The following is a 22,099-nucleotide window of genomic DNA, read 5'->3' on the forward strand; positions in this document are numbered from 1 at the left end:
CCAAGTTGTGCTACGGCACTACAGTTACACAAGATGATACTATTGGGAGAAACTGAGAAAAGCATGCATGAGATCTACCTTATTTCTTACAACTGCATGTGAATCTACAACTATCTCAAAATAAAACGTTAAATTTTTCTTTTAAGGGCAATCAACAATAAGCCCCAGGCCACCATCAGCACCGTGCAGCACCAAACTCTTCCTCGCCTCCTCTCCGCTCCCCACTCCACAACTGGACTCACCACAGGCTTGGGCCTCAGCTGCCACAGCTGCTCAGGGCTGTCCTCAGCCCGGGAGTGGGAGCAGAAAATGAGCAATGGAGAGAGAAAAGGGTCACTGCTCTTCCACCTGCCACCGTTTCTCCCTACTCACCACCTTCAACCTCACATACACGGTCAGCCCCACACCCACTGCCCTCTCACAGTCCAGGAGACAAGCTCACCTGAAGCTTTTCAGTTAATAAACATTAAAATCCCACTCATGCAGTCACAGCAGAGAGCAGGCCTTAGAATCCAAACCATCCTAGACTCCGATCCCAGCTCTACCTTTTACTAGTGTACTCCCTGTGCATGCTGAGACGAGCACTTTAGCCTCTCTGGGCCTCAGTTTCTTCATACATAAAAATTCAACTCAGGCCCTGACAAGTTGGCTCAGTGGTAGAGTGCCAGCTTGGCATGTGGAAGTCCCAGGTTCAATTCCAGGCCAGGGCACACAGGAGAAGCACCTATCTACTTCTCCACCCTTCCCCTTCTCCTTTCTCTCTCTCTCTTGCCCTCCTGCAGCCAAAGCTCCATTAGAGCAAAATTGGCCCAGGCACTGAGGTTGGCTTCATGGCCTCCGCCTCAGGTACTAGAATGGCTCCAGTTGCAATGGAGCAACGCCCCAGATGGGCAGAGCATCGCCCCTTAATGGGTATTTAGGGTGGCTCCTGGTCGGATGCATGTGGGAGTCTTTCTCTCTGCCTCCCTGCTTCTCACTTCAGAAAAAAAAAAAAATTCAACTAATATCACTGCATGATTGTGAGGATTAAATGAGCTCTTTATTAAATCAAGAGAGCCTAACCCCATGTCTAGAACATAATAAAGAGCCTGAAAACTTCATTTCCTTCCTCCCTACCTGCTAAAGGCTTTGCCAGAAAGCTTTGGCCTTATGTCGCCTTCTTTTAGTCAGAAGTGTGGCAGAGAAGGACACTGAATTACTTCTTAAAGTTCATTTTTTCTAAAGCTCTGCTTCTTCTTCTTATACACCTATTTTGAAAACAAAAGCAAAATGATCACCTGTAGCAGCTAAGGCGTGCCTCAGTCCAGCAGCAACACTAACAACCTTCTCTCTCAGGAGCTGTCAAAACAGAGAAGAGGGCTGAGATCGCAGAATCATCCATCTACAAAATGTTCTATAATCGATGCCCAAATGTGATGCAGCATGACATTAGTGGGTCTGATGGTTTAGAGCCCCCAACTGACATTTTCAACCATAAATACCTGCATATGCATCCCTAAAAGACAAAAATCTTTTCAAAATACCGTATCACAATGTCTCTCAGAGATGGGGAGACCTTCAAGTTCATCCAGTCCAGGGGGTGGCATATGTTTTACATAATGGGCCAGATAGTAAATACTTTAGATTTCGCAGGCCACATGGTTTCTGTCACACTACTCTACTGCTATTCTAATATAAAAGCTGCATAGACAATACATAAATGAATGGGCATGACTGTGTTCCAATAAAACTTTATTTATAAAGAGTTCTACAGTGGTACCTTGAGATTCGAGTTTAATTTGTTCTGTAACCAAGCATGTAAGTCAGTCAACTCGTATATCAAACAAACTTCTCCCATTTAAAATAACTGAAATAGATTTAATCCATTCCAACCCTGTGAAACATCCCCAAACCATCCTAAATTATGAAAAAAAGACATGTTTTTAATTAAGAAGCACACATGTATACTTTACCAATGCATAATAAAATATATGAAATAAAAGAAAAAAGTGTTATTTAGTACTGTATTCTTACCTTGGAGACAGACAAGTGCGGCTAACGGAGGTGAATTGTGGAGGAGGAGGGAGGGAGGAAGGGATGCAGGCACTGTAGACACGTAAACTAAAACTGCACTTTCTTAACACTAAATGTAAACTGCATTTTCTTTACTTTAAACAAAACTAAAACTGCACTTCTTTACTTAAAATGAAACCACAAAAACTTAATTGTAAAAAAATGCGCTTTCTTAACTTTAGACTGAACTAAGCTTAACATTATATATTTTTCATTTAATCATCACCCGTTTTTGCCATTTTGACTGCACTTTCAGCACTTTCACTTGCAGGACATTTGAATAAAAAATCTATCCAAAGAGGTTTGCTTTTTCCTGCCTTTTAAAATGTTACGGAAATGTGACAAACAAGTGTCATTAAAAAGTGCTGAAGCATGACCAGTAGAAACTTTTTCTGGGTGTTTCTTTTCAATGAAACTTGAAAGCTTCTCCCACATTGCCAGCATGTCTTTAATTTCACTTCCACCGACTCTCCCTCCTCACAGAATCTCTTGCTGAAGCTCTGTATGTTGCATCATCTGTAGCTCCTTCAACTCCTCAGTTGAGAGTTCCTCCTCATGTTCCTCAACGAACTCGTTTATGTCACCCTCATCTACCTCCAGACCCATCGACTTTCCAAAGGATACAATCTTCTCCAACACTTCTACCTCATTCTCAGTCTTTGGTTCGAATCCTTTGAAGTCCCTATCTGCAACATCAGGCCATAACTTTTTCCATGCCAAGTTCAAGGTTCTTCTTGTAACCCCTTGCCATGCCAAGTCAATAATACGTAAACATATCATGATGTTGTAGTGATCTTTTTTTTTTTTTCATTTTTTCATTTTTCCAAAGCTGAAAACGGGGAGGCAGTCAGACAGACTCCTGCATGCGCCTGACCAGGATCCACCCGGCATGCCCACCAGGGGGTGATGCTCTGCCCCTCTGGGGCGTCGCTCTGTAGCATCCAGAGCCATCCTAGCACCTGAGGCAGAGGCCACAGAGCCATCCTCAGCGCCCGGACCATCCTTGCTCCAATGGAGCCTCGGCTGCGGGAGGGGAAGAGAGAGACAGAGAGGAAGGAGAGGGGGAGGGGTGGAGAAGCAGATGGGTGCTTCTCCTGTGTGCCCTGGCTGGGAATCGAACCCAGGACTCCTGCACGCCAGGCCGATGCTCTACCACTGAGCTAACCGGCCAGGGCCTGTAGTGATCTTTCCAAAACTCTCAAAGGGTTAGAATTGTATTCTCAATCACCTCAAAGCAGCGGTGGAACTTTCTTTGGCCCCATGATAGCACACAAAAAAGTTAGTAAAAAATGCAAAAATGATGCAAGAAAGAGTACAGCACACGAGATTTGACTTGATTCTGTGGGTAACACGTGAGAAAGAACAAGATGCTGGTGTTGTGCTGCCAATACTGGATCCGTGTGCCAACGCACCAACTAGCGGCAGCTTCCCAAATCACAATTCGTATCTCGGAATTTCCCTTGGATCTCAAACAAAAATACAGATCAAGTCGCAGCTCGTATCTTAAAAATTCGTATGTTGGTCTGCTCGTATCTCAAGGTACCACTGTACTAAAAACCACTAAATTACATATTTTTAAAGGGTAAATTTTATGGTAGGAGAATTACATCTCAATAAAGTTGTTATGAATCTCAACTGTTTCTCTTTACTTTTTCAAATGGTGCTACTAGCAATTTTTAAATTGCATATGTGGCTCCTATTATATTTCTATTAGACAAGACTGGCTTTTACCATTTGCCTAGCTTAGTGTCTTTAGGTGAGTCACTTCCACCTGAACCTATTTCTAACACGTTTTCTATTATTACTAATTTTAGAATTGTAAAAAATCATTAATGTCTCTATAAGATATATTACCTTTATTGTTTTATTTCACAATAAGTTGTAATGTGTATGAGGACTAACAGAGGTTCTTTTCACTCACAACCCTCTTCCCCTCAACCTAATTCTTCCTAGAAAAACCTAAGTTTTTCAACTTAACTTCTAACTATTGACTGGGTGTTCAGGGACCCAGCCAGTCTGGGGAGGAATAACTGTAATACCCTGGAAACTCTTTAACAGGACATGAGCAAAATGAGTGTTAGGAGCGTCCTTACCTCAATGGCCTGGGGAACCACACATCTCCGAGGCCCACGAGGAACTCCTAATTGGCCATAAAAGTTGGATCCACATGATAGAACTTGACCATTTTCTGCAAAAGACAAATATTTAAATCACAATCTAAGTAGTAAGATAGCTGTGACTAACGGGTAAACGCTGAAGGAGCAAAGGGAATGAGACGAGGGAAGGAGGGCCCTGTGCTTCGGCACATTTAAACCACGTTCCCTGCTTCCACTGTTTCTCTACGCAGACTGTCCATTACCTAAGTCCTGACAGATTAGCTGTGCAGAACACTCAGCCCAGTGCTGAGTGTGGGGATAAGCAGATACTTACTCTCCACTTTTTCTGTTTCCACGTAACACAATTAGCATTTCAAGCCTTCCTCCTTGCCCTTCCCATACTCACCACTTTCTAGTGGAGAAGGGGTAACCTAACCAACTGGTGGGTTTGGGAGAAGGAACAGGACACACGTGGCATGACACTTTCCCCTCAGGCACTCCGGGCTGACACATAGTAAGGGTTTCCACTATGAGGAAGGCCTAGAGCAGGGGTCCCCAAACTACGGCCCGCGGGCCTCATGCGGCCCCCTGAGGCCATTTATCCGGCCCCCGCTGCACTTCCGGAAGGGGCACCTATTTCATTGGTGGTCAATGAAAGGAGCACATTGACCATCTCATTAGCCAAAAGCAGGCCCATAGTTCCCATTGAAATACTGGTCAGTTTCTTGATTTAAATTTACTTTTTATTTTAAATATTGTATTTGTTCCCGTTTTGTTTTTTTACTTTAAAATAAGATATGTGCAGTGTGCATAGGGATTTGTTCATAGTTTTTTTTATAGTCCGGCCCTCCAACGGTCTGAGGGACAGTGAACTGGCCCCCTGTGTAAAAAGTTTGGGGACCCCTGGCCTAGAGTTTGGGGGATAAGTTTGGATGAGAGAAGTGTTAGCAGAACCACTTGGCCTGATGATTAACACTGCTTCCAACTTAGCCTTTATCTCAGTAAAAAGCCAATAGTTTGATCTCCACCTGTCTGACTGCTCTACACCTTTCTCACAATTGGTTCCAAATATAAACAGGAAACAGAGTATTATCTACTGACTCCCTACAACCCCAACTCAGGCCCACAATGAGCACTTCATAAGTGATAGCTATTATTTAGATTCTAATAATCACTACCAATTCAACATACATTACAGAACCCATCTGCAATGAGAGATGGTAACACTTTAGCAGGGTTTCAAAGACGGGACAGGAGTTAACCAGACAGACAAGAGAGGGACTGTTCCAGGCAAAGAATGACATGTACTAGTTGGAAAGACAAGAAAGAAAAGTATGAGAGTGAGGAGAATAAGAGCCAAGGCAACAGCAGAAATAGGTGGGGAACAATAATTTACGGTCATGTGCTAAAAAAGCTGGGGATATAAGCTATAGATGTGAGAATCCACAAGGGTTTGAGGCAGAGCTGTGGGGTGGGAGAGGTTACATAGTCAGAAGAAGCCCTTGCCAGAGGACCATGACAAAGAGAGACTTCAGTCAGAAATTACAGATAGTCCTTTGAATCCAGAATGGTAAGCTAGATCGAGCAAAACTTTCCAGGGGGAAGTCAGCTGAACTGATTCCCAAGAGCATTACAGTGGTCCCTGGGTATCTGTAGAGGATCGGTTCCAGGAACCCCTGAGGATACCAAAATCCACGGATACTCAAGTCTCTTATATAAAATAGAGTGAAACAATGCATACAGTTGGCCCTCCGCATTCACAAATTCCCAACCACGAGTTGAAAATATTGTATGTAGTACTGTTTCTGATCAACAGTTGTTGAATCCACAGATGAGAAACCTGTGGATACGGAAGGCCTGTTAGCCCAGCCACACAGCTACCAAGAACTGGAACAAGAAATGGACACGAAAGGTAATTCAGTTCATTCTCCAGTCTCTTGCAAGAGTTTTCGAGCTCTAAGTTTAACTGTTTAAACTCGCCTTGCAAAAGACACCTCGCAACTTTCCTTGACAATCACAGAGAATATTTGTGTGTGTTTTTAAACACAGAGAGGCTTTCATTTACCTAGGAGTGAACTCACCTGTAAGAATAATGGTGAAGTCCCAGCCACAGGCCACCTGTTGGATGGGACAGCCAAGGAGGGATTTGCAGGGTGTAAAATACAGAACATCCTCTGTGTGACCAAGCCCCAACTGCCCATCTCTGTTTAGGCCACAAACAAAAAGGCTTCCTCCATCTGCAAAATACAAAGGCTTTGAAGATAGTGTGCACAGGGGAAATTACAACTGCCCAAGCAAGCAAAAAGATTTCGCTATTTATTTGGAGTTATACACCCAATAACCTTTTCCCACCCACATTAATAATCTGTGTATGCCAATGTGCACTGAACCAAACAACAGTGAGCCAAGGGGTTCAAATCTAATATCTAAATGGAAACTCCAAGGGCTACAGTAGTGGCCAATCAATCACCAAAATGAGCATATCTACTGTAACAATGAAGCCAACATCTATTCTGCACCTAGAATGTGACAGGTATTGCTCGAAGAGGTTTCCGTGCGGGGCCAACTTATCCTTTAGGCACAGTGCCAAGGGCCCACAATACTTTTAGAGGCCCACAAAAATGTTTTAATTTCAAACTCTTTTAAAATAAGAAATATGAATGTAATAATAATGAATATATACTACTAATTCTAGCCTGGATTATGTTAATCTTTTTTATCAAGGCAGTTATAAAATATAATTTTAGTATTTCTTTATGGAGAAAGGTGTTCAGAAAGCAAAAGTGCCAAGGACTCATAAAAGTCATAATGCAGCCATTAACTCACTGATTCTTCTTAGCCACCATTATTATCCCCACCTAACACAGAAGAAACTGACACAGAGGAATTAAGTAATTCACCCAAGACTATACAGCTGATAAATAAGAGAACCAGAACTTGAACCCAGGCAGTTTGATCTCAGAGTTCATGTTCTTAACCAGAAGCTTTATGCCCTCTTTCACAATACTGTAGCACCTGCAATACTTGTTAAGTCCTAGCCTAACTACTATACGGGAAACTATGGAAAATTCAAAGTTCTTGCTCTTATGGAATAGTCAACCTAATTGTAAACTTCTAACTCACATGTGAAATTTAAGCAATACATGGTATAAAATGTGATATATTGTGCAACTCTGCCACTAATATGTCTTGTAACCTTAAGCAATCAGTATTCCCCTCTGAGCCTCATTTGTATAATGAGATGGGGGTTGGGGGGGGTAAGGAGGTGGGAGCCTTGGGAGAGCCTAGAACAGGGGTCAGGAACCTTTTTGGCTGAGAGAGCCATGAACGCCACATATTTTAAAATGTAATTCCGTGAGAGTCATACAATGATTCATGTACAATAAGCATTATCCAATAAAAATTAGGTGTTGTTCCAGAGGACAGCTGTGATTGGCTCCAGCCACTCACAACCATGAACATGAGCGGTAGGAAATGAATGGATTGTAATACATGAGAATGTTTTATATTTTTAACGTTATTATTATTTTTATTAAAGATTTGTCTGTGAGCCAGATGCAGCCATCAAAAGAGCCACATCTGGCTCACGAGCCACAGGTTCCCGACCCCTGGCCTAGAAGATCTCAGGAGTCCGTTTAGCTCTGACAATTTGGATTCTCTGATGATAACTTTAAAACAAAATACACAAGGCTGAAAGATGGCAATATGGCACCCTACGGGGAAGTGTCTAAATAAGAAAATGAGAGGCTATCTACTCTTGAAGAAAAGTTACCTGTGACAACAGCAGAGTGTCCCCCTCCTCCAGTGATCCTCCGGACACACACAGGTTTACAGAAGTCGTTCAGTTGTTGGGGCAAGAGTACATCTTCCCTATGGCCAAGGCCAAGTTGCCCATAGCTATTTGCACCCTAGGGATAAAACAAACCAAGGATGAAAGAAGCATGGGAACCCCAACTGCCAATGTTTATTTACCTGGCCCTGTCTTTATCACCCAAACATCTCAGAGCCTATATACAAATGAGATTCCATAAGATCATTCTTTTTTATTTCCTTAAATGAGAAGCAAGAAGGCAGAGAGGCTCCTGTATGCGCCTGACTGGGATTCACCCAGCAAGCCCACTAGGGGGGCGATGCTCTGCCCATCTGGGGCCATTGCTCCATTGCAACTGGAGCCATTTTAGCACCTGAGGCAAGACCATGGAGTCATCCTCAGTGCCCGAGTCAACTTGCTCCAAAGGAGCCTTGGCTGCAGGAGGGGAAGAGAGAGACAGAGAAAAGGGAGAGGGGGAAGGGGGAAGAAGCAGATGGGCGCTTCTCCTATGTGCCCTGACCCAGAATCAAACATGGGACATCCACATGCCAGGCCAATGTTCTACCACTGAGCTAACCGGCTAGGGCCTCCATAAGATCATTCTTAAGAGGTTGTTATGTGCAACCCATACTTAGTAGCCCAGAACACCACACTTTCCATATGAGAGGAGCCCTAAGCATCCACGGTTTATCCAATGATATTCCTCACCTTCCCCTTTCATGCCCCAGGCCCCATATGCTGCTTTTGGGGACAATATGGGAGTTCCTTCTGATAAAAGCTAATTACCTGAGGTGGCTAAGAAATAATGAGGGGAAATGGGAACAAAGTGGTTGGGAAATATGCTAGTAGTTCTTGTCCCTTCTCTCCACACCTTACTGGAAAAACTGGCAATGGCAATGACTTTCTGTAAGCAAAGTTAGTCAAGGATTTTGTACCCTCAAGCAGGGCACATCACTGTTATCTCATCTGTAAGTAAATAGGTTGGCAATGATCTCTAAGGGCCTTTCCAAGTACTGTACTATGTTTTATGACTCTAAGATTCACAAGGTGAGATCCCCGTAAGGAAACAGGTTTTCTTTGGGGGGGGCAATATGTTGATCATTAATATACAATAAAGGTCCATAATCCCTAATTGGAAACCCTTGCAGCCAGATATATTTCAGACTCAGAATTTTATAGACTTTAGAAAAGTAACATGGTATATAAATCATGTACACTTCTATAAGGTCCGAGAGTAGCACCTCATAAGCAAAACAGTATTATTCTGGGAAGTAAACAGTACACAGTCACAGTAAGTGGGCAAAGACTATAAGCAGCCTATGATGTCAGGTCAGTCTGGGGTGTTTAAAGCTTTTTGACTTCAAAACTGAGAATAAATAAGGGATTGTGGACCTGCAGGGGGAATCTAAGATTTCAGAAATCTTTATAATTTCTCTAAATATCTTCTTCTGGCTAAAATTCTTCATAAAAATGAGTAATAAAACTGGTTTTTAAAACACCTGGAAAAAAAAAGTAATTTTAAAAGCCTGACTGTGGTGGCACAGTGGATAAAGTGTCAACCTGGAACACTGAGTTTGCCGGTTCGAAACCTTGGGCTTGCAGGGTCAAGGCACATACGGGAGTTGATGCTTCCTGCTCTTCTACTCTCTCTCTCTCTCTCTCTCTCTCTCACCTCTTTCTTTTTCTCTCTCCTCTAAAAATAAATAAATAAAATCTTTAAAAATTTTTTTAATTAAAAAATAAAATAAAACACCGGAATAGGGAAAAGTGATTTAAAACAACTACAAAAAATACATACACACTAATTCTTGCCCCTGTGGTCTCTTCCACAGTCATTTGGGCTGCAAGGATTCTATGCTGTCAAAGCAAGCCATAGCAGGAACACAGGTCTCAGAGGCCCTGTGTTAGGCATCTACTTTTAATGTCTCATAACAACAGAAGAGATGGGCATTGTCACTCTCATTGTACAGATGAAGAAGCTAAGACTCAGAGAGGTTAAGTAACTTTCAGGTAGCTGGGTGGACAAGTCAGATATATACTCCTTTCATTATACCATACTTTGTCACTAAGAACAAAGGGAAACAAAAAATAACAATAATTATATATTGCGAACCAGCCCTGAGCTTACATGGCAAGAGGTTGACTACATGATCCTATCTAAAAAAACCACCCCATCACTTTTTCTGCTTCATTTTTTTTCATAGTACTCCCTGACATGACATTATATATGTTTACCCTATTTCCTGTCTACCTCCTAAAAAGTAAACTCCATAAGGGCGGGAACTTTGTTTTGCTCACCAGTTCCCCTGCATCTAAAACTGTGCCATCCCAAGAAAGGCATGCATATATTTTATAGTCAATGGATGTAAGACCTGTTGAGTCCCTACCTAGAGAAGATCAAATGAAAAGCTTGCACAGTGTGAAGTGGCGAGCATATGCACAGGATTTCTCCATCAGCCCTGAGACCTCACAGCTGTCCCATTACCAGGGTTACAGGAAGCTGAACAGAAAGTCAGACACCAGCATTATGGAATTCAATAATGATATCAATTTTTGCAATGCAACAATAGACCATAAATCCATGATAAAGCAAAACAAAAGGAAATTTCAATACAACCTATTACAGCTCTATTTGCCTCCCTTCCTTATAAACACTGTACACACCACACACACAACTCCAAGGAGGTAAATACTCTTGTTATGGACTGAATTCATTTGTTGAAACTACCCTTCAGTATTTCAGAATGTGACTGCACTTGAAGACAGGGCCTTTAAAAAGGTACCTAAAGTTAAATGAGGTCACAATGATGTGGCTTGCTCCAATTTGACTGGTGTCTTTGTAAGAAGAAACACAGGGATGCTCTCGCACAGAGAAAAATCCATCTGAGGGCACAACAAGAACGCTGCCATCTCTAAGCAAAAGAGAGAGAGACCTCAGAAGAAATTAATTTTCTGCTGACACCTTGATCTTGGACCTACGACCTCCAGAACTGTAAGGAAATAAATTTCCATTGTTTAGATCCCCAATCTGTGGCATTTTGTTTTGGCAGCCCTAGCAAACTAACACTCCCATCTCATAGATAAGGCGTTGGAAGAACAGTCCATCGGGTCTCTATGTACAGTTAGGTTCAACAATCTTTTTGTTTCAGTACAGATAAGGCCACATCTGAAAGGCTTTATCTGTCAGATGTTTCCTCTGTCCACAGAGACCCCAGTCTCTAGCCTGGGAAAAGCCAGAGACACCACTCATCCCAGGAACACATTCAATCCCCAACTCCACCACCAGCTCAAGCACCACCTCAAATATAGTCACACAGCCAGACTACCTCAAGCCACACCACACTCTCCCTTCTGCCAGTCTGCAGCCTTACATTCAACAAATGTTTCCTTGTACTGATAATTATCATTTTTTTAAATTTATTTATTCATTTTAGAGAGGAGAGAGAGAGAGAGAGAGAGAGACAGAGGAGAGACAGAGGAGAGACAGAGGAGAGACAGAGAGAGAGAAGGGGGGAGGAGCTGGAAGCATCAACTCCCATATGTGCCTTGACCAGGCAAGCCCAGGGTTTCGAACCGGTGACCTCAGCAAGTATCATTTTTTAATTAGTGAACATATACTGGTTTTAACAGTAATATAGGTTATCTCCCCACCCTACCCCCTACCCTAACGCTAGAGCTATCTTTCACTGTGCTTTTCCAAAAAAACAACTGCACATAGCTCACACACAACAGGTACTCATTCAGTCATCAGTCAACACATATTCACTGAGCACCTTACCATGTGCCGAGCACCTTACCATGTGCCAAGCACCATGAACAAGACAGGCACAGTACCCACCGTTATGATGCTTACATGCTAGCCAAGGAAACTGACACTGACAAATTACACATTTCGTTACAACCGGGATATGTATTATGAAGAGCTAAGACACAACGTCTGCTTGTTTCCGTGCATCTGGTCGGGTACCTGCCACACGCAGCTGTACTGAGACCCTCCTCCTCCCTGCCAGCCACGACACAAAAAGATGACCCTGTCACTCAGGGCTCCTGTCAAACCAATACCAACGCGGACTCCCAATACCCCGATACAGGCAAGACCCGGCCACAGCAGAATAGCAGCAACTCTGCAGGTCTCTGGCTCGTGCACCGCCAAACACCGCAGGCCTCTCATCAAAGGATGCTCCTGCCAGACTGGGGTGGGTCTGGGAAAAGGCCCCATCCTCCGAGCAATGGGAGGGGGGAGGGTACAGAGCACAGGTGACCCACAGGGCTCTGAGAATGGGATGATCCTCTCTCTCTTCGGAGCCATCCACGCTGTCTTTCCCGGAGCTCTCGCGGAACCAGACGCTCTGCCCTGGAGGCAGGTTCTTCCCACAAAGCCGCAGCCCCTCCGATCCGCACGCCATCAGCCAGCAGGCCCCCTATTTCAATCCGGGAAGACCTTCCCTCCTTCTTGCTCCTCTTCCGCCCCCAGTCCAGCATCCTCCAACCCGGAGCCAGAGCCCGGATCGGACCTCCACCGCCCACCCAGAACCGCCCACGCGAAGGCCGGGTGCTCCCAGCATCTGCGCGCCCCTCAGTGCCAGCCGCCCCGGTGCGGGGGCGGAATCACGCCACTTACCCAGGAGAAGAGCCCGGACCGCGCAAGGGTAGCTTCCGAGTTGCGGGGCTTGTGCTCCATGCAGGAAAGCTCCACGGAGGCTTCCGGGAGGGGCCTGAGAGGAGGGCGGGGCCGGAGAGGGGCGGGGCCGGAAAAGAGGCCGGGCTGGCGCGCGAGAGAGAAGCCAACTCTGAGGGCGGGGTCGCCGTGCCGCGCCCTCGCGCCGCCACGAATCAAGAGCCGGCGAGAGCCCAGCGGCCGCTTCCGGGGCCGCCTCGCCTCCAAAGGCTCCGCCCCGCCGCGCGCGAGATAAGTGTGTCCGCTCCCGGCCTTCTGATTTGCGGGTTATCTCCGCTCTTTGCCTTTATTTTTAGTAGTAATCCGGTGCAAGTGCACCATGCTCCATCACGTTCTTATCTCCTTGGACTGCCACGACAGCCCAGAGGGGCTCACAGGACTTCATTATTTGATTGGGAAGAGATTGAGGCTGAGAAGGAGTGGAAAGGGTCCTCCTGCCCCCCGGGTCTTAGGCCTTTGCAAAATCTGAGGGAGTTTGTTGGTAGATGATAGTGCTGTATATCGTTGATGTGGGCCTCAGCGCCTGGCACCGGGAGGGAACTTACACTGAGGAGGCTAGTCCTCATGGATTCCTGCTGGGCAGCCTTCTGATTCTCAGTTCTCCAAGCATGGCCCTGTCCTGATTCTGATCACCAATACTGGATAATTTTCGCCCAACATAGATTTTCATATAAAATGGCTTTTATCAGATACCCTCATACACTTTGGGTTCGAGCCAAATAAGCACAATTCACCTGAAGGAAAATGTGGCAATGCTTATTAGGAATACTAGCTGTACCCGGTCAGGCGTTGCTGTGGCTCAGTCTGGTTAAATGGAAAAGAAAGAAAAGAGAAAGCACAAGTTTCTATTATGTTTAATTTCACAATGTTTGTGGGTATACAATATTTTTTGTTATTCCACTGTCTGTGCAAATGTAGAGATTGTCTGGTTTGCCGAGTCTAGAACACACAACATATAATTGTCCATGTGAGAAGCAATCCGTGTCTAGATCTATACTGCACAATTCTAAAGATTGGCCCTGAGCTTTGTTGATGGTGATTGCAAACGTCAATCGAATTGGGAACTGCAATCTCTTAAATTGAAATGGCATATCCATTGAAATCATAGGAATGCGAGGGATGAGGACATCTTCACCTTTGAAAGGTCCTGTCAAGATTGTTGCTTCTATGACGTTGCTCATTAATTTTTATAGCATGCAGACCCAAACACTTCATGTTTTACCATGAAATCCATCAGCGATTTCAGCTTCTGTCTGAAACACATGCTGTGATGTCATGCCTATCCTCCAGCAATTGGCCAGGAAGTAAGTGCTGTTGTATATCGTCCCAAGCTGGATTGCATGTGAATGTAATGAATAGGTCTGGACACCCGTAGTGACGAACATACACAATTGCATCTTGAGCATACTCATGCATATGACGTGGACTGCCTGTATATGAAGATGGCAAAATCGTTAGTCTTCCAACGTTAGTTGTATTACCGTCATTTAGAACTGCATCTCACAAATGAACGTATTCTTCAGAGCAAAGCTTGGTCTGATTCAAATGGATGAATATCAAACATTCTGTTTCGACTTTTGTATACATATCTATGATGTATTGGTGAAACAATTGACGGCATTTCAAAATGTGTCTTCATTCTCTCAAATCAATCAGTATGAATAATAGTTCATTGCGCTGCATTTCATATTTGTTTCTTCACCACTGACTGGATTTATCATCTTAACGTTGAAGTGATATCCATCGGCACCATCCTAAAAATGATTGGATATTTATTGCAGGGCATCGAAGCAACGATGAGTTTCTGCAAGTTTTGTCAATTAATTGTTTCTCCAATGAAGAAAAATATCTCTAGGTTGGAATTGATCTCCGACTATAACAACTGCCACTTTGTCTATAGTTGGAGCGTTGAATCTTTGCACATGTTCTCTAGCAGCCATTTTGTCAGCATGAATAACAATCTTTTTTTATTATTATTTTTTTATTTTTCTTAAGTTGGAAACGGGGAGGCAGTCAGACAGACTCCTGCATGCGCCCGACTGGGATCCACCTGGCATACCCACCAGGGGGCGATGTTCTGCCCATCTGGGGCGTCACTCTGCCGCCATCAGAGCCATTCTAGTGCCTGAGGCAGAGGCCACAGAGCCATCCCCAGCACCCAGGCAAACTTTGCTCCAATGGAGCCTCTGCTGCGGGAGGGGAAGAGAGAGAGAGAGAGGAAGGAGAGGGGGAGGGGTGGAGAAGCAGATGGGCGCTTCTCCTGTGTGCCCTGGCCAGGAATCGAACCCGGGACTCCCGCATGCCAGGCCAATGCTCTACCACTGAGCCAACCAGCCAGGGCTGAATAACAATCTTGTATGTATCAGATGACATCATGTCAATTGCTGTTTTGAACAAACGCACTAAATTGTTTTTTTGTGAGGAAGCTCTTGCAGTTGGGGAACATGGACATTTTTATGCTGGTAGAAATTCTGCAGCATGCAACCAATTCATCATTGCCATCACCGATGAAATACATTCGTAGGAATTTATGTTGACCATCTGGGAACGGAAGCAGGGAGCCAGCTTTATGATAAATTTGTCCTTTCATTTTGAAAGTTGGCATGAATTGAGCTGTTACGATTTCTGTGCCAAACAACGTCATTTGGAAGCATGAGTTCTATTTCCTGATGTTAGATAGAAAATGCTTTGATTCGGCAGTATGTCTGGCAAGCAAAGTTTTTAATGGCTCTGGCGGTTCTCCAAGTTGAGGCAGTTTAAATTTTTCCGGTGGCGCAACACATTCTTTTCATTTCTCCATTAAATTTCAGAGCCTTGCAATAAGGACACACTTCAATCATAGTGTCGATGAAAACATACCAGCTTTAACTATAATCATCAGCTGGGTTGTACCGGAATGCAAGGCGATTGTAATCGCGTGATTGCTGAGCCCGGAGATTGTTTGATGCTGATCTGCTGTTTCTCATTGACATCTTTCAGCCATTCTCAGTTTGTCGCGTTCATTCCGTTGAGAACGAAGCAGATCTGAAGCTGCAGAACACGATCGCCGCACTCGCAACCGTGCATCCTCAAGTCTGGCTGCATGTAAATGGATCGTGAATTGAAAACATTGAAATGGAATCATAAAATATTTAGTATAGCGTGTGTTGCTTTTATGTCCAACAGATGGCGCTGTTTTTCAAAAAAAGCATGTTTTTACCTGTCACAGGTGTGACATCTATATCTAGAAAATAGTAGGTATATAAAAAAGAGTGTGTATTCGAATGCAACATTGTTTCAAAATTTCAAAGTAATCGGTGAAGAACTTTCAGAGATTTAAGATTTTGAACAAACGAACATTTACATTTATATTTATATAGATGAAGATAAGTACTTACCCAGTAATTCCACATCTGTTAATTCATCACAAGAAATTAATCAGAGCTGTGCACAAAGATTTAAACTGCAAGTTATTCACTATAGGATTACATATAATAGGAAAAAAAACTTACAAAAAAAAAAGTACTTGACCTGTGGTCCTGTGGTGGCACAGTGGCTAAAGTTTACAACTGGAATGTTGAGGTCACAGGTTCAAAACCCTGGCTTGCCTGGTCAAGGCACATACCAGAAGCAACTATTTATTGAAACTTCTTGCTTGCTCCTCCTCCCACCTCAGCCTTTCTTTTTCTCTTTCTCTCTTTCTCCTCTCTCTAAAATGAATAAATACCCCTCCCCCAAAAATAAAAGAAAACTTACTACCTGGAAGTCCAAAAATAATTGATTGATTATGGCATAGCCACGCGATAGACTACTATGTTGACATTTTAAAATGTTTTAAAATATATTAAGTATGGGAAATACTTATATTGTGAAAGTATTATACCAGTTTTCTACACACACACACACACACACACACACACACACACACAGGATGGTGAGTCCCAGGTGATTTTTTGGGTACATAACCCACATTTTTCAAGCCACACATTACTTTGGGGGTACAAATGGAGTCATGTTAAGGATAATAGTCCATATTCACTAGTTCTTGACCCCTCTGATAGTACAAACCTCCAGTACTCATCACCCTTTATGCTTGGGAGCCCTGGAAAGTGTTTGGGGTGAGCTCTTAACACCACCCTTTCCTGTTCTCTCACACCATTCCTCCTCATTGTTTCTGCCTGTAAGACCACTTGAGGGCAGCACCTCACCCTAACCTTTCCAGCCTGTGGTTATGCTAAGAAAAATACAAGCTTGAGAGAGACAAAGTAGCTCTTTCTCCCTGGGGGCCCTTGATGTGCAAAAACTATACCAAGTTTGCTGCTTGTTTTATAAGATAGGCCTTTTTTGTTTGATAATTCCTTTCAAGCATGTGTAATACGATGTAAAAATGGGACCCTTCCTGTCTCAGCTTTGGCTGAGACCCCCAAGGTTGTAAATGCCAATTACTCCTACATTATAAAGTGAGGTACAAGACCACCAAAGCATAACTTGTGAAAGAGGTGTCTAGAAACAGTGTATGACATCTAGGCTATGAAAGAAGTTGGAGAGATTGAGGAGGAATTCTGATATGACATGTGGTAATAGTTGTTAATGGATGTGGATGAGTCCACACCCATCTCCTGTCTAAAGAAAGGCATGCTGCAGCAAGGGTACTTAGAGAGCTCAGTATGTATCCCTCCAGGATGGGACCCAAACAGGCTGCTGTACAATTTGTGCTGAGAAATCCAAGGGCTTATGGTCACATAACTGCTCCAACAGATGAGCAAAGTGACACTGATGCCTTGGAGAGGACTTTCATGCCCAGTTTTACATGTGAAAGAATGTCTGAGTATCTGCCATGTAAGTATTTACCAAGCATGAACAATTTAGCCCAGGAATAATCTTAGACTCCATCCAAGGGAGTTCTGGAGAGCTGGAGTGACACCCCAAGAGAGTTGACCACTGGATTCTTAGAGGCTTGAGGGAGATGAATTCAACAGCCTGGTCAAAGAGGTACATTTACTGACATCAAGAGATCCTAAGACTGACCTGTGGTGGCGCAGTGGATAAAGCGTCGACCTGGAAATGCTGAGGTCGCTGGTTCGAAACCCTGGGCTTGCCTGGTCAAGGCACATATGGGAGTTGATGCTTCCAGCTCCTCCCCCTTTCTCTCTCTCTATCTCTCCTCTCTGTCTCTCCCTCTCCTCTCTAAAAATGAATAATAATAAGAGATCCTAAGAAATAGGAAGGTGGAAAGGTCTTCAAAAACACTCACAGAAAACGAATCAGCACTAAATACTAACCAAGTACAGAAAGCACTGATGCCAACTCACAACAGTATCAGACCAAAAAAAGTTTCTACTCCTTACCTCTCCTTTCCACCACCACTACCAAATCCTGAAGAAGCCGGAGGCATCCTACTGAGTGGGAAGGAGGAGCAATAAATAATAACAATAATAAACTTTAAGTTCAGTGCTCTTCTTCTCTAGAACTGAGAAAGGAAAGGGTGTGCTTAGTTTTATCTAAGTTTAATATTTTGAACTTTTACATAAGACTGGACTTTTAAAATGCTGGAGAGAGAGAGAGAGAGAGAGAGAGAGAGAGAGATTGATTAGAAGCTAAGGACTGAGAGCAAACAAAAAATTCAAGGCCAGAACCTGAGATTTCATCCAAAGGGGCCAGGAGGAACTACTCACAGAGCCAGTTTTAATAGTGGGTCTGGAAGAATAAAATTGTTTCCTTATTTCATCCCTTGAATGTACATGCATCATTACTTTAGCTAACTTAGTTATATTATTATGTTATATCCCTCAGTACAATTTCTTGGGAGTGTTGAGATGTTGCAACTATTTCAACTACATACATGCCACTGACTAGCCCTTCCCATTAGCAGCCTGATTGAGTTGCAGTTCTTGAATGGGGCTAGCTTTAGGTTATTTGATGGTATCACTTTCAGATGCCTTGTCTCCCCATAAGAGGAAAATATAAACTATTTGGAGCCATACAGACTATATCTCTGCACCACACAGCATAGGGAATTTCCCCCCTAGATTATCTTATTTCCATATTACTGGTATAATAAGTATTGTTAAGATTGTAATTATTTTGTAGATGAGAAAACTTAGTTTCAAAGAAGTAATTTACTCCAAGGTCAGATTTCTGCCTTTGATAAAGGCAGATTGTCTAGCTGCAGACCAATTCTCTCATCAAAACAACTTGAAAAGCTGGAGAAATTTTTTTTTTAATCTGTTTCAAGACATTAGAGAACTATCAAAGCAGCCAGAACTTAAAAGGCCAATATCTGGAAGCTGAGAGATTGTATTTGGCACTTCTTTTTTGCTTGAAACATTTGCTAATTAGCAAGCAGTGACTTACAGGCTAAGAAACTGGGCTGAGAAGTAGCTGAGAAGCTGTAAAACTGAACAGTACTTGAGTAATTCTATGGAGGTGAGGCAGTGAGAGTGAAGAAGGAAACAAACTAGGAGTCCAAGCTTCCCAAGGAGACGCCCTGGGACAAACCTGTAGCTTTCCTTTGGAATCGCTAACGGGCTGCATCCTAAGAGTAGAGGCAAACTGGAAATACACCAACCTTCACAAAGACTGAAGCTCGGTTTCAAAGTGGCTTAATCCCTAATTAGACTAAGAAGATCTTTCAATGCCATTATATACCTACTGCCTGCCGGAAGTAAAAGTTAATTCCCTCCAGAGTAAAATGAAATCATCCAGAAACTATGGAGAATTTCCGATTAAGAGAGTGGTTATATTCATTATTCTTGACATATGAATATGGATAATACATTTCTTTTCAAAAAGTTCTCTCACAACAGAATTCCTGCAATAATCCAGTGCAGTAGATTTAGTTTATTTTACAGATAAGGATCATGAGATTGAGACTTTACCGAGAATTCCAAAACATGGTTACTAGATTCCAAATGTGTTTTGCTTCCCTTATCTCATATATTCATAGGCTTTTTAAGAAGTATAAGGATGTGCTAGATTTCTGAAACTAATTCAATTGCTAATATACTTAAATCAGTTTTTAACGGTTTGACAAAAAAATAAATGCTTGCTGAGAACATGAATTTTGTGTCCATTTATTATCCAGTCAAATAAGAATCTTGCAAATCATAAACATTACATAGTAAAACAAGACTAGAGTGAAATAGACTGTCTTGATATATTTCCTAGAAATTAATATATGAACTCTTAATATATGAACTCTTATTATTATTTTGGGTTTTTTTTCTTTTTTCAATTTGGAAGCCAACTTAAAAAATCAACTAATTCTGTCTGAATTATGACTATGTTGGTGAGTCATTTCTACTGTACATTTTCAAATAACAAAATAAGCAGATTAAGAAATGTAGGTATTCTGATGACCAGCTTTTGGAGCTTTCTTCAAAACACCAGTAGAATATATACAATAGGTCTGAGTAAGAACTGTGAACCACTGCTGTTCCTACACATGGCCGCAGCCTAACACCTCCCAGTAACTGGGGCCTACTGTTCCCTGCCCATGGCCCTTTCAACCGCAAGCAACACTGCGGAGAAAAGAAAAAAGAAAAAGAACTATGAACCAAACTTTTGATCAGTTTAATCCCAGACGCTTTGAAGATATATATTTCAAATGCATGAAAATTCTAAGACTCTCAGGACTCCTGATTTACCAAATATCACAAACCCAGAGGTTAGAAGAACTGAAATCAATCCTTAAATATTTCCATTATTCTGAAGTTGTGAATTACAATGGTTGTGCCTTTGAATATTTATTTTCATGTGCTTTAGTCATAAAGTGATTTTAAATACCATCATTTTTTTGTTACAAAGTTTTATTTTATAATTGAGACATGCCTGTACAGAAAACAACAAAACATTTTACTAACGCACATACAAAGAGAAGACATTCGTGTCATACATTAGAATGGTGATCTTTGGGGGCAGTGAAAATGGATGACAAAATGAAATTAACAAAATTAGAGAGGGACATTGCGTGGACTGCAGGAGAATGGCTGGAGTTGGAATGCTGCCTGACACAGTCTTTGGTGAGGACTTTGGAACGCCAAGTCCTGTGGGGCAAAACGCCGCCCTGGCAAGCACTGAGATTGTTTAATGGAAGCGTCTGAACCCTCTAGCCATTTCCTGCATACCTGAAAGGTTTTAATTATTCATCCTTCTCAGCACCTGAGCCTATGCTCTGCTAATTTGCTTGCTGATTAAAGAAACAAATAAATACAATGAGGCTACACAGATCTGGGCTCTCAGTCCTAGAGGCTGGGAGTCCCCTGTACCCATCTTTTTTTTTTTTTTTTTTTTTAGAGAGAAAGAGAGAGAGAGAGAAGGAAGAGTAGCAGGAAGCATCAACTCCCATATGTGCCTTGACCAGGCAAGCCCAAGGTTTCGAACCAGCAACCTCAGTGTTCCAGGTCGATACTTTATCCCACTGCGCCACCACAGTTCAGGCCCCATCTTTTCTTTATGTTGTGTTTTGTGTGTTTTTCCTTAAGTCCTGCAGCGCCTTCCTCTCGTGCACACCCGTTGCCGAGCTGGTCTCAGCAATGGACTGATAAGAACAATATGCCATGAACTGAGTATGATCAAATGTGTCCTATGAAATTGAAATTAAAAAAGTAGTGGTTTTCAACTTGGGCAGCAGGGTAAAGTTTAGAGAAATTTAAAAAGAGCACACATTTCAGCCCCATTTCAGACAAACCACATCAGAAACTCCATTCTTGGAGCCCAATTTTGTGCATTAAAAAAGTTCCTGTAGGTATAAAAAACCCTGAATAGCCAAAGCAATCCTAAAGAAAAAGAATGAAGCTGGGGGCATTACAATACCTGACTTCAAACTATATTATAGGGCCACGACAATCAAAACAGCATGGTATTGGCAGAAAAATAGACACTCAGACCAATGGAACAGAATAGAAAGCCCAGAAATAAAACCACATATATATAGTCAAATAATTTTTGATAAAGGGGCCAACAACACACAATGGAGAAAAGAAAGCCTCTTCAACAAATGGTGCTGGGAAAACTGGAAAGCCACATGCAAAGAATGAAACTGGACTACAGTTTGTCCTCCTGTACTAAAATTAACTCAAAATGGATCAAAGATCTAAACATAAGACATGAAATAATAAAGTACATAGAAGAAGACATAGGTACTAAACTCATGGACCTGGGCTTTAAAGAGCATTTTATGAATTTGACTCCAAAGGCAAGAGAAGTGAAGGCAAAAATTAATGAATGGGACTACATCAGGCTAAGAAGTTTTTGCTCAGCAAGAGAAACTGATAACAAGATAAACAGACAGCCAACTAAATGGGAAATGATATTTTTAAACACCTGCTCAGATAAGGACCTAATATTCAAAATATACAAAGAATTCATAAAACTCAACAACAAACAAACAAACAATCCAATAAAAAAATGGGAAGAGGATATGAACAGACACTTCTCCCAGGAAGAAATACAAATGGCCAACAGATATATGAAAAGATGCTC

General features: G+C 42.5%; 1 protein-coding gene across 7 annotated transcripts in view; it reads right to left on the bottom strand.

Moving 5' to 3' along the window:
- Nucleotides 1-12,687, bottom strand: part of SERGEF (secretion regulating guanine nucleotide exchange factor) — a 207,490-nt gene extending 194,803 nt beyond the window's left edge. For 6 of the 7 annotated variants that reach the window (XR_010728089.1, XR_010728090.1, XM_066251066.1 and 3 more), the window contains exons 1-5: nt 12,581-12,687; nt 7,921-8,056; nt 6,230-6,385; nt 4,146-4,240; nt 1,278-1,338 (exon numbers count right to left, since the gene is read on the bottom strand). Coding sequence is in view for 5 of the 7 variants with exons in the window: in XM_066251066.1 (XP_066107163.1) it covers nt 1,278-1,338; nt 4,146-4,240; nt 6,230-6,385; nt 7,921-8,056; nt 12,581-12,640 (508 nt within the window). In the remaining 2 variants the exon portion in view is untranslated. Of the gene's footprint in view, nt 1-1,277; nt 1,339-4,145; nt 4,241-6,229; nt 6,386-7,920; nt 8,057-10,373; nt 10,460-12,225; nt 12,309-12,580 lie in introns of those variants that run through there. The other variant, XM_066251064.1, reaches the window with a different exon arrangement.
- Nucleotides 12,688-22,099: the final 9,412 nt, after the last annotated feature.

Source organism: Saccopteryx bilineata, chromosome 1, assembly GCF_036850765.1.
Source record: "Saccopteryx bilineata isolate mSacBil1 chromosome 1, mSacBil1_pri_phased_curated, whole genome shotgun sequence".
NCBI classification, from domain to species: domain Eukaryota; kingdom Metazoa; phylum Chordata; class Mammalia; order Chiroptera; family Emballonuridae; genus Saccopteryx; species Saccopteryx bilineata.